General features: G+C 47.9%; 1 protein-coding gene across 8 annotated transcripts in view; it reads left to right on the top strand.

The window, feature by feature from the left end:
* LOC129868307 (active breakpoint cluster region-related protein-like) overlaps positions 1 to 13,458 on the top strand; it is a 224,395-nt gene that overhangs the window by 76,848 nt on the left and 134,089 nt on the right. The window contains exon 3 of one of the 8 annotated variants that reach the window (XM_055942168.1): positions 4,513 to 4,520. The exons of the other annotated variants lie outside the window; for them this stretch is intronic. Within the exon in view, the coding sequence (XP_055798143.1) occupies positions 4,513 to 4,520 (8 nt within the window). The remainder of the gene's footprint in view (positions 1 to 4,512; positions 4,521 to 13,458) is intronic. 8 annotated transcript variants of the gene reach the window in all.

A 13,458-nucleotide genomic window follows, 5' to 3' on the forward strand; every position in this document is an offset into this window, starting at 1 on the left:
AGAGAGCGTGGGAGAGAGAGACGGGGGAGAGAGAGACGGGGGAGAGAGAGCGTGGGAGAGAGAGCGTGGGAGAGAGAGCGTGGGAGAGAGAGACGGGGGAGAGAGAGACGGGGGAGAGAGAGACGGGGGAGAGAGAGACGGGGGAGAGAGAGACGGGGGAGAGAGAGACGGGGGAGAGAGAGACGGGGGAGAGAGAGACGGGGGAGAGAGAGACGGGGGAGAGAGTGGGAGACGGTGGAGAGAGAGCGTGGGAGAGAGAGTGGGAGACGTGGGAGAGAGAGCGGGGGAGAGAGAGCGTGGGAGAGAGCGTGGGAGAGAGAGACGGGGGAGAGAGAGACGGGGGGGAGAGAGACGGGGGGAGAGAGACGGGGGAGAGAGAGACGGGGGGAGAGAGAGACGGGGGGAGAGAGAGACGGGGGGGAGAGAGACGGGGGGGAGAGAGACGGGGGAGAGAGAGACGGGGGAGAGAGAGACGGGGGGGAGAGAGACGGGGGGAGAGAGACGGGGGGGAGAGAGACGGGGGGGAGAGAGACGGGGGGGAGAGAGAGACGGGGGGAGAGAGAGACGGGGGAGAGAGACGGGGGAGAGAGACGGGGGAGAGAGACGGGGGAGAGAGACGGGAGAGAGAGAGTGGGAGACGGTGGAGAGAGAGCGTGGGAGACGGTGGAGAGAGAGCGTGGGAGACGGTGGAGAGAGAGCGTGGGAGACGGTGGAGAGAGAGCGTGGGAGACGGTGGAGAGAGAGCGTGGGAGACGGTGGAGAGAGAGCGTGGGAGACGGTGGAGAGAGAGCGTGGGAGCGTGGGAGACGGTGGAGAGAGAGCGTGGGAGACGGTGGAGAGAGAGCGTGGGAGACGGTGGAGAGAGAGCGTGGGAGACGGTGGAGAGAGAGCGTGGGAGACGGTGGAGAGAGAGCGTGGGAGACGGTGGAGAGAGAGCGTGGGAGACGGTGGAGAGAGAGCGTGGGAGACGGTGGAGAGAGAGCGTGGGAGACGGTGGAGAGAGAGCGTGGGAGAGAGCGTGGGAGAGAGACGGGGGAGAGAGAAGTGGGAGAGAGAAGTGGGAGAGAGAAGTGGGAGAGAGAAGTGGGAGAGAGAAGTGGGAGAGAGAAGTGGGAGAGAGAAGTGGGAGAGAGAAGTGGGAGAGAGAAGTGGGAGAGAGACGGGGGAGAGAGAGACGGGGGAGAGAGAGACGGGGGAGAGAGAGACGGGGGAGAGAGAGACGGGGGAGAGAGAGACGGGGGAGAGAGAGACGGGGGGGAGAGAGACGGGGGGGAGAGAGACGGGGGGGAGAGAGACGGGGGGGAGAGTGACGGGGGGGAGAGTGACGGGGGGGAGAGTGACGGGGGGGAGAGTGACGGGGGGGAGAGTGACGGGGGGGAGAGTGACGGGGGGGAGAGTGACGGGGGAGAGAGTGACGGAGAGAGGGAGAGGGAGAGGGAGGGAGCGGGAGACGAGGGAGGGAGCGGGAGACGGGGGAGGGAGGGAGAGAGCGGGAGACGGAGGGAGAGAACGGGAGACGAGGGAGGGAGAGACTGAGAGCCACAAATCTGTGAAGAGAGAGAGAGCGGGGCCTTCCATGCCATTTAACCAATTAGGATCTGGTTAAAAAATACTTGAATCAGGGCCTCCCGGGTGGCGCAGTGGTCTAGGGCACTGCATCGCAGTGCTAACTGCGCCACCAGAGTCTCTGGGTTCGCCCCCAGGCTCTGTCGCAGCCGGCCGCGACCGGGAGGTCCGTGGGGCGACGCACAATTGGGCTAGCGTCGTACGGGTTAGGGAGGGTTTGGCCGGTAGGGATTTCCTTGTCTCATCGCGCTCCAGCGACTCCTGTGGCGGGCCGGGTGCAGTGGACGCTGACATGGTCGCCAGGTGCACGGTGTTTCCTCCGACACATTGGTGCGGCTGGCTTCCGGGTTGGAGGCGCGCTGTGTTAAAGAAGCAGTGCGGCTTGGTTGGGTTGTGCCTCGGAGGACGCATGGCTTTCGACCTTCGTCTCTCCCGAGCCCGTACGGGAGTTGTAGCGATGAGACAAGATAGTAATTACTAGCGATTGGATACCACGAAAATTGGGGAGAAAGGGGATAAAAATAAATAAAATAAAATACTTTAATCAGTTATAGAACCCATTGGCCTTCATGGTTGTGAGGTCTGGGGTCCGCTTACCAACCAAGTAATTCACAAAATTGGACACAAACCAAATTGAGACTCTGCATACAGAATTCTGCAGAAATATCCTCCGTTTACAATGTAAAACACCAAGTATCAAATCACATTTAATTGGTCACATACACATGGTTAGCAGATGTTAATTTGAGTGTACCGAAATGCTTGTGCATGCAGAGCAGAATTAGGCCGATACCCACCAATTATCAAAATCCAGAAAGAGCCTTTCAATTCTACAACCACCTAAAGGGAGCGATTCGCAAACCTTCAATTATAAAGCCATCACCTTCAGAGAGATGAACTGGAGAAGAGTCCCCTAAGCAAGCTGGTCCTGGGGCTCTGTTCACAAACAGACCCCACAGAGCCCCAGGACAGCAACACAATTAGACCCAACTAAATCATGAGAAAACAAAAAGATAGTTACTTGACACATTGGAAAGATTGAACAAAAAATAACAGAGCAAACTAGAATGCTATTTGGCCCTAAACAGAGAGTACTCAGTGGCAGAATACCTGATCACTGTGACTGACCCAAACTTAAGGAAAGCTTTGACTATGTACAGACTCAGTGAGCATAGCCTTGCTATTGAGAAAGGCCGCGGTAGGCAGACCTGGCTCTCAAGAGAAGACAGGCTATGTGCACACTGCCCACAAAATGAGGTGGAAACTGAGCTGCACTTCCTAACCTCCTGCCCAATGTTTGACCATATTAGAGACACATATTTCCCACAGATCCACAAAGAATTTGAAAACAAACCCCATTTTGATAAACTCCCATATCTACTGGGTGAAATACCACAGCTTGCAATCACAGCAGCAAGATTTGGGACCCGTTGCCACAAGAAAAGGGCAACCAGTGAAGAACAAACACCATTGTAAATTCAACCCATATTTATGTTTATTTTCCCTTTTGTACTTTCACATCGTTACAACACTTTATATAGACATAATATGACATTTGAAATGTCTTTATTCTTTTGGAACTACTGTGAATATAATGTTTACTGTTCAATTTGATTGTTTATTTCACTTTAGTTTATTATCTACTTCACTTGCTTTGGCAATGTTAACATGTGTTTCCCATGCCAATAAAACCCTTCAATTGAATTGAGATGGAGAGAGACCTGTTGCCACAATATTATGATTTTTTTAAATGTAATTTTTATTTAGCCATTTAACTAGGCAAGTCAGTTAAGAACAAATTCTTATTTACAATGACGGCCTACCCCGGCCAAACCTGGACGACGCTGGGCCAATTGTGAGTCCCGTAGGGCGGCGCAATCACAGCCGGTTGTGTTTACTGTGTATGTTTTCTTGTTTCTTTCACTTTTGTTTACCTATTTCACCTGCTTTGGCAATGTAAACATATATTCCCCATGCCAATAAAGCCCCTTAAATGAAATTGAAATTGAATGGAGTGGCAGAGGCAGAGAGAGAGGAGTGTTCACCCTGTGAGGAAGTAGAGGCAGAGAGAGAGGAGTGTTCACCCTGTGAGGAAGTAGAGGCAGAGAGAGAGGAGTGTTCACCCTGTGAGGAAGTAGAGGCAGAGAGAGAGGAGTGTTCACCCTGTGAGGAAGTAGAGGCAGAGAGAGAGGAGTGTTCACCCTGTGAGGAAGTAGAGGCGGAGAGAGAGGAGTGTTCACCCTGTGAGGAAGTAGAGGCAGAGAGAGAGGAGTGTTCACCCTGTGAGGAAGTAGAGGCAGAGAGAGGAGTGTTCACCCTGTGAGGAAGTAGAGGCAGAGAGAGGAGTGTTCACCCTGTGAGGAAGTAGAGGCAGAGAGAGAGGAGTGTTCACCCTGTGAGGAAGTAGAGGCAGAGAGAGAGGAGTGTTCACCCTGTGAGGAAGTAGAGGCAGAGAGAGAGGAGTGTTCACCCTGTGAGGAAGTAGAGGCAGAGAGAGAGGAGTGTTCACCCTGTGAGGAAGTAGAGGCAGAGAGAGAGGAGTGTTCACCCTGTGAGGAAGTAGAGGCAGAGAGAGAGGAGTGTTCACCCTGTGAGGAAGTAGAGGCAGAGAGAGAGGAGTGTTCACCCTGTGAGGAAGTAGAGGCAGAGAGAGAGGAGTGTTCACCCTGTGAGGAAGTAGAGGCAGAGAGAGAGGAGTGTTCACCCTGTGAGGAAGTAGAGGCAGAGAGAGAGGAGTGTTCACCCTGTGAGGAAGTAGAGGCAGAGAGAGAGGAGTGTTCACCCTGTGAGGAAGTAGAGGCAGAGAGAGAGGAGTGTTCACCCTGTGAGGAAGTAGAGGCAGAGAGAGAGGAGTGTTCACCCTGTGAGGAAGTAGAGGCAGAGAGAGAGGAGTGTTCACCCTGTGAGGAAGTAGAGGCGGAGCAGTGACACACCACAAAGACTGAGAGGGAGGGGTGCAGGTAGGCGGGGCTATCGCCCTGCTCATGTCTGTATGTGTTTCGAGGTGTGTGTGTGTGTGTGTGTGTGTGTGTGTGCTGCACACAACACCAGGAACAGCTGAATGAGGTGGAGCTCCGGCTAAAGACTCTCTGGCTCTCAACAGAAAGATAAGAAACAAGAAGAAAATAAAAAGACAGAGGGACAAAGAGAGACAGAACAGCAGAACGTTGAGTATTTCAAGCAGGGCTGAGGAGGGTTGTGGGCCCAGAAGGAAGGAAGGACAAGACTGGCTTGCTGCAGTAGAGGAAGGCCTGCGGTGCCTGGGCAGGCCCAGGGACGCCTGAAGAAGGGAGAGAACAAAAGAGTGAGAGAGGGATTAGGCCCTGTGAGGAGGACCATGGAGGAGGAGGTGTTGTGTTACTTGGACAAAGTGCTGGAAGATGAGGATGTGTTTGAGTGTGGAGACATGGACCTGGAGAGTCCACTAACACCAGGATGCATGCTGATGACTCCTGTCCACAGGCAGTTCACGGTGAGTCTCAGGTTGCATCCACAATGGCATCATATCCCCTATATAGTGTACTACTTTAGACCACATAGGGTTTTGGCTAAATCTACTATTGCAGATTTGTCCTCAGCCTACCACTGCCCCTCTACAGGAAGGGAAACAGGATTTGACAGGGGGAAGAAACTTCCAACGCACCACTGCTTACTCACTCATAGACAGGCTTGGTCTGTACTGTGTGACTGGCTAAAAATAACAGAGTGAAAAGTATTATTGGTGTCTTTTCACAATGCTAAGAGCAAATTCTTATTTACAATGACGGCCTGGTGCTGTGTATGTAGACCTCTGCTGTGAGGGTTGTGTGTGTTTATTTTTTATTTTACCTTTATTTAACTGGCAAGTCAGTTAAGAACAAATTCTTATTTTCAATGACTGACTAGGAACGGTGGGCCTTGTTCGGGGGCAGAACGACAGATTTGTACCTTGTCAGCTCGGGGATTCGATCTTGCAACCTTTCGGTTACTAGCCCTACGCTCTAACCACTAGGCTACCCTGCCGCCCCTGTGTGACAGGGTTGTGTGTGTGTGTGACAGGGTTGTGTGTGTGTGTGACAGGGTTGTGTGTGTGTGTGACAGGGTTGTGTGTGTGTGTGACAGGGTTGTGTGTGTGACAGGGTTGTGTGTATGTGTGTGTGTGACAGGGTTGTGTGTATGTGTGTGTGTGTGACAGGGTTGTGTGTATGTGTGTGTGTGTGACAGGGTTGTGTGTGTGTGTGTGTGACAGGGTTGTGTGTGTGTGTGTGTGACAGGGTTGTGTGTGTGTGTGTGTGTGTGACAGGGTTGTGTGTGTGTGACAGGGTTGTGTGTGTGTGACAGGGTTGTGTGTGTGTGACAGGGTTGTGTGTGTGTGTGACAGGGTTGTGTGTGTGTGTGACAGGGTTGTGTGTGGGTGTGACAGGGTTGTGTGTGTGTGTGATAGGGTTGTGTGTGTGTGACAGGGTTGTGTGTGTGTGACAGGGTTGTGTGTGTGTGACAGGGTTGTGTGTGTGTGTGTGACAGGGTTGCATGTTTGTGTGACAGGGTTGCGTGTGTGTGTGTGTGTGTGACAAGGTTGCGTGTGTTTTTGTGACAGGGTTGTGTGTGTGTGACAGGGTTGCGTGAGTGTGTGTGTGTGATAGGGTTGTGTGTGTGTGTGACAAGGTTGCGTGTGTTTTTGTGACAGGGTTGTGTGTGTGTGACAGGGTTGCGTGAGTGTGTGTGTGTGTTGGCCAGAGAGCTCCTATTGACACCTCAACGTGATGGCTGGTGACATGCTCTCTGAACCAAATTTACTCTCTGCCTGTCAAGTTCTATTTATCTGTGGAGAGAGGAGAGGAGAAATGGAACGAGGGAAAAGGAGAACGAGCAAGAGGAAGTTAATGTTGTCAGAATGAAACGGTGACGTCCGTCACGCTGACTGACGTGTGTGTCACAGTGAGCCCGTTGTGGTGTGTGTATGTGTGTGTTCCTACAGGTTGAGGTGGACTGACTAAGACATCCTCAGCTGCTTTAGCTATAGCGACTGTATCACAGCTTTAAGACCTGGCTGGGAACACAATACAACACTGACATAAGTAGCCCTCTGTAGTTAAGGAGGAGATGACCCCCATGGAGAGGTTTTCCTTTCCCCCGTCTTCCCTCAACCAGCTGTGACATGTTTACCTGTAATGTGGCAAACTCTCCATTACACCACTACTTCACGCTGGGCCTGGGAATTACATAAGTCTACTGACTGTGTCTCTGTCTGTGTGTCACATCGCAGTGCCTGTCAGCCTGCAGTGGCTCAGTCACATCTGCTGTCTGTCTGCACAATAAAAGCCCTAATTAATAGCCAACCTGTCAAACGGCCTCAGCGTTGTGAACCGGTGTAAATCCTGCCGTTATCACACTATTACTGTATATCCTGGCTGTATCTGTTTCATTACATCCATTTAGTAAAGCATGGATAGCTGAAACACCCGTTTCTTTCAGCAGTGTGTTGGGCAACCTGTTGTAATGTCAGCCAGGGTTAATACAGGAACTCCTTCATGGTCAAGGGGGTTTTGTTCTGCTTTATATATCCAGGTTAGTCTCATTGAGATAATCTGTTACAACGGAGACCTGGTAGGACCTGGTAAGAGAGAGACTGTAAAGTCTCAGGTCCTGCTGCCTGACAAGTACTGATGGTTGTCTATTTTATGTTGGATGGCCTCTACTAGCCAGTAAGACATCCTGCCCTTGACAGTGGAAGTGGAACCTCTCATGTCCCGTCATTGTGATGCCATTGGTTTTGGAAAGGGGGATCTGTGAGGTCATTGGGCTTAATATGGAGAGTGTACAGTGTGCACTCCTTAACTCTCCTTCCTGCCCTCGTCTTATCGGGCTCTGCTCTGCCTGCTGACATCATGGGAAGGATCTGCTCCTGTTAATAATTAATCCATCTCCCGCTTTGTCTGCCCTTTGGTATCCTCCAGACAGCCACTTCCACTCATTCTATATATATATACACACACACACACACACACACACACACACACACACACACACACACACACACACACACAGACACAGACACAGACACAGACACAGACACAGACACAGACACAGACACAGAGACAGAGACAGAGTTCTGCCTCACATTCTCAGTAGAAAGCCTCTGCAACAGTTGTCAGATGGTATCAAAGGTTATGATTTCCATATAGCCAATCATTTGTTTGTCTGTTTGCTCTTATACAGGCTGTTACACCTGTTTATAGCAGTTATATGTCAACCATGGTGAGTGTGGAAGCACTATAAGACACATATGGGACACCTTATCAAAGAGGGAGGATTCTTTTGCGTGTTATCCTAGTTTGTGTGCTTGGTCGTGCAGTTGACCCTTGAGTCCTATAGTTAATGGTGAGAGAGAGTTCACCAGGCTCCTCAGAGGGAGCTCTTCCAACTCAATTGAAATGTATTGCCACCGGGGCCCACCGGTGTAACTGCTTGCTGCTGACTGTACAGTGAACTGCATGATTCAAGCGGGTTTACTAATGTGTTCTTGTAGCTATGCTGACTGACGTGACAATGATGTAGGCTGTGTGTAGCGTTTAGCGGTCATGATATGAAGGTTTGGCTTGGAAAGTTTGTTTTGCCTGGTCACAGACAGCTGATGTGTTGTGCACTGAAGTCCCCAAACAAAGGGGAAAAGGTGAGAGGAGGACAGCGCGTAGATAGATGCGAGAAATAATGATATAGTCAGCGAGCTGTTTGTATGTGGCTGCTATGAAAGTGATCTGTGTTTACGTGTGATCAGGGGTGTATTCATTGTGCCGATTCTGTTGAAAAAAAAAATCAAAATGTTTCTAAAAAAGGAAGCAAACAGAACGAAACGGGGACAAACATACCTGAATTTGTCCAATAGAAACTCTCGTTTGCAACTGTTGGACCAATGATTACACCCTAGATCAGCTAGATGCAGGCAAGAGTGTGCAAGGCATCATTGAATACGTCACCTACTGTCTGTCACCTTGATTACTCAAATTTGACCTACGTTGTAAACTTGTAACCTTTCATTTATAGGCTAGGTTGAAGCAACCTCATGATGGGTACAGGGAACATTTGAGTATCATGTGGTAGCCTGAACCCATCGCTGTTACATTGAGCTGGGTGATTTCTAATATGCATGACAGTCATCCAATATTCTGTAATAGAAATAAGGCCATGTTGAGAAAGAGATGTCTCATCCTCTCATGTTGAACAGCGCCGACCTCCACTGCAGTACACTATAATAGTACATTTTACTACTGGACCCTGTTGGAGCGTTTCATCTACAGATGTTAGGAGAACACAGTCCGTTGTTTTCACACGGCTTAATGTGAATACATTACAGTAATATCAATGGGAGAGCTCAACAGCCTCTACAATTGGCTAACAGGATATCAGTTTTCTGGGAGGGACTTCCCCAAGACTGGAGTAATACAACAACTGTACCTTTTATGTAATCATGTTTCCCAAAGGGAAATTAACCCTTGACTTGTCTTTCCAGACATTATTGGTATTACAATAAACAGAGTATTTTATTAATAAAAGCTATCTGACTGAGTGTTCTCCTCTTCTCCTTTCACACAAACTAGTATTCATACCAAAACTCGGACTGATTTTAAGGAACTAAATGGACATAACTACATGAGCTCATTCAACCCTGAGAACAACATGAGTGGGAAGGAACTGGCTTACAGGCTAACATTTGTAATATTGGTTTGCATTGTCAGAACTGAGCCCTTTGAAAACACAAAAGCAGCTGTCTAAGGCTGTAACTGACATTGTGCTCTCTGGGTGGGTGTGGTTTTGAAAGGCTCCCATGGTCTGTGTTTTAAGGAGGACAACAGACAGGGTGAGCTCCCCTGGTCTGTGTTTTAAGGAGGACAACAGACAGGGTGAGCTCCCCTGGTCTGTGTTTTAAGGAGGGCAATAGACAGGGTGAGCTCCCCTGGTCTGTGTTTTAAGGAGGACAACAGACAGGGTGAGCTCCCCTGGTCTGTTTTTTAAGGAGGACAATAGACAGGGTGAGCTCCCCTGGTCTGTGTTTTAAGGAGGACAACAGACAGGGTGAGCTCCCCTGGTCTGTGTTTTAAGGAGGACAACAGACAGGGTGAGCTCCCCTGGTCCTACTTTAAGAAGGCGTGTCTCATCCTGCCCAGCTCCTTGTCCACACACACACTCCCTCTCATTCTCTCTTTCAACCTCCTCCCTCACTGTCTTTCAGGGCCAAAACAAACACCTCCACTTGGACTCGACTGCCCTATGCCTGCCAGTGCCCATGACTCATTGTGGGAGGCGAGGGCAGAAGAAAAATGGCCTCTCTTGTAGAGATCGACCGATTAATCGGAATGGCCGATTAATTAGGGCTGATTTCAAGTTTTCATAACAATCGGAAATCGGTATTTTTGGACACCGTTTTTTTTTTTTTTTTACACCTTTTATTTAACTAGGCAATTCATTAAGAACACATTCTTATTTACAATGACGGCCTAGGAACAGTAGGTTAACTGCCTTGTTCAGGGGCAGAACGACAGATTTTTACCTTGTCAGCTCAGAGATTCAATCTTGCAACCTTACAGTTAACTAGTCCAACGCTCTAACCACCTGCCTCATGAGGAGCCCGCCTGTTACGCGAATACAGTAAGAAGCCAAGGTAAGTTGCTAGCTAGCATTAAACTTATCGTATAAAAAACAATCAATCAATCAATCATAATCACTAGTTAACTACACATGGTTGATGATATTACTAGTTTATCGAGCGTGTCCTGCGTTGCATATAATCAATGCAGTGTGCATTCGCGAAAAAGGACTGTCGTTGCTCCAACGTGTACTTAACCATAAACATCAATGTCTTTCTTAAAATCAATACACTGAAGTATATATTTTTAAACCTGCATATTTAGCTAAAAGAAATCCAGGTTAGCAGGCAATATTAACCACGTGAAATTGTGTCACTTCTCTTACGTTCATTGCACGCAGAGTCAGGGTATATGCAACAGTTTGGGCCACCTGGCTCGTTGCGAACTAATTTGCCGGAATTTTACGTAATTATGACATAACATTGAAGGTTGTGCAATGTAACAGGAATATTTAGACTTATGGATGCCACCCGTTAGATAAAATATGGAACGGTTCCGTATTTCACTGAAAGAATAAACGTTTTGTTTGAGATGATAGTTTCCGGATTCTACCATATTAAAACTTCTTGAGGGCAGGGGGCAGCATTTTCACTTTCGGGAATAATAGCATGCCAATATTCAACTGCTTGCTACTCATCCCCAGAATATAAGATATGCATATTATTAGTAGATTTGGATAGAAAACACTCTGAAGTTTCTAAAACTGTTTGAATCATGTCTGTGAGAATAACAGAACTTATGTAGCAGGCAAAACCCTGAGGACAAACCATTCAGAATTTGTATTTTTTTGATGTCACTGTCTTTTCAATTAGGTTTTTTAGAGACACCAGATTTCTAATGGACTTGCTTGCAGTTCCTACCGCTTCCACTGGATGTCACCAGTTCTTGGAAATCGGTTGAGGTTATTCCTTTGTGTAGTGAAGAAGTAGGGCTATCGTAAATGAGGGTCACGTTACGAAAAAAGTTGCGTCAGATTGTTTTCTTTTTGTATTGAACACAGATCATCCCGTCTTCAAATTGATTGCTTATTAATGTTTAAAAACACCTAACGTTGTATTACCAAAGTAGTTTGAAATGTTTTGGTAAAGTTTACATGTAACTTTTGATATATTTTGTAGTGACTTGGCGAAAGTTGGAAGCTGTGTTTTTCTGGATGAAACGGTCCAAATAAATGGACATTTTGGATATATATCGACGGAATTAATCGAACAAAAGGACCATTTGTGATGTTTATGGGACATATTGGAGTGCCAACAAAATAATTTCGTCAAAGGTAAGGCATGATTTATATTTTATTTCTGCGTTTTGTGTCGTCTTTGCAGTGATGAAATATGCTTCTCTGTCTTTGTTTACTTTTGTGCTATCATCAGATAATAGCATCTTATGCTTTCGCCGAAAAGCCTTTTTGAAATCTGACATGTTGGCTGGATTCACATCGAGTGTAGCTTTAATTTGGTATCTTACATGTGTGATTTAATGAAAGTTTGATTTTTATATCATGTTATTTGAATATGGCTCGCTGTATTTTCCCTGGCTATTGGCCGGTGGGACGTTTGCATCCCACCTGCCCCAGAGAAGTTAATGACCTAAGGCTCGTATTTCTGTTTGTTATTATGTTATAATTAAGTCTGATTTGATAGAGCAGTCTGACTGAGCGATGGTAGGCACCCGCAGGCTCGTAAGCATTCATTCAAACAGCACTTTCGTGCGTTTTGCCAGCAGCTCTTCGCAATGCTTCAAGCATTGAGGGTTTTATGACTTCAAGCCTATCAACTCCTGAGATTAGGCTGGTGTAACCGATGTGAAATGGCTAGCTATTTAGCGGGGTGCGCGCTTATAGCGTTTCAAACGTTACTCGCTCTGAGACTTGGAGTAGTTGTTCCACTTGCTCTGCATGGGTAACGCTGCTTCGAGTGTGGCTGCTGTCGATGTGTTCCTGGTTCGAGCCCAGGTAGGGGGTGAGGAGAGGGATGGAAGCTATACTATTACACTGGCAATACTAAAGTGCCTATAAGAACATCCAATAGTCAAAGGTATATGAAATACAAATGCTGGCGAGAGAAATAGTCCTATAATAACAACCTAAAACTTCTTACCTGGGAATATTGAAGACTCATGTTAAAAGGAACCACCAGCTTTCATATGTTCTCATGTTCTGAGCAAGGAACTTAAACGTTAGCTTTTTTTACATGGCACATATTGCTCTTATACTTTCTTCTCCAACACTTTGTTTTTGCATTATTTAAACCAAATTGAACATGTTTCATTATTTATTTGAGGCTAAATTGATTTTATTTATGTATTATATTAAGTTAAAATAAGTGTTCATTCAGTATTGTTGTAATTGTCATTATTACAAATAAATACATAAAACATCGGCTTTTTTTGGTCCTCCAATAATCGGTATCGGCGTTGAAAAATCATAATCGGTCAACCTCTACTCTCTTGAACAAATACAAACAGTAATGCAATCTACATACACAGCTCAGACACACCAAGTATAGCTTTTTCCCTTCAAGACTTGAGTACTTTCCATCCTCTGAAACAGGCCCCACTCAGTGTTTGTGCACATGGCTGTGAGCTGACTGCCAATGTGTTTACTATCAGAGTTAAGCAGCAGAGTTAACCATTTTCCTCCACCATGCCCTGCCATCACCGTTTTCACATACTGTATGTAGTATTATGTATGACTGACATCCATCTCTCTCTCTCTCTCTCTCTGTCTCTGTCTCTGTCTCTGTCTCTGTCTCTGTCTCTGTCTCTGTCTCTGTCTCTGTCTCTGTCTCTGTCTCTGTCTCTGTCTCTCTCTCTCTCGCTCTCTCGCTCTCTCGCTCTCTCGCTCTCTCGCTCTCTCGCTCTCTCGCTCTCTCGCTCTCTCGCTCTCTCGCTCTCTCGCTCTCTCTCTCTCTCTCTCTCTCTCTCTCTCTCTCGCGCTCTCGCGCTCTCGCGCTCTCGCGCTCTCGCGCTCTCGCGCTCTCGCGCTCTCTCTCTCTCGCGCTCTCTCTCTCTCGCGCTCTCTCTCTCTCTCGCGCTCTCTCTCTCTCGCGCTCTCTCTCTCTCTCTCGCTCTCTCTCGCTGTCTCGCTCTCTCTCGCGCGCTCTCTCTCGCTCTCTCTCTCTCTCTCTCTCGCGCTCTCTCTCGCTCTCTCGCTCTCTCTCGCTCTCTCGCTCTCTCTCTCGCTCTCTCTCGCGCGCTCTCTCTCGCGCGCGCTCTCTCTCTCTCTCGCTCTCTCTCGCTGTCTCGCTCTCTCTCGCGCGCTCTCTCTCGC

This window comes from Salvelinus fontinalis, chromosome 13, assembly GCF_029448725.1.
Source record: "Salvelinus fontinalis isolate EN_2023a chromosome 13, ASM2944872v1, whole genome shotgun sequence".
NCBI lineage: Eukaryota > Metazoa > Chordata > Actinopteri > Salmoniformes > Salmonidae > Salvelinus > Salvelinus fontinalis.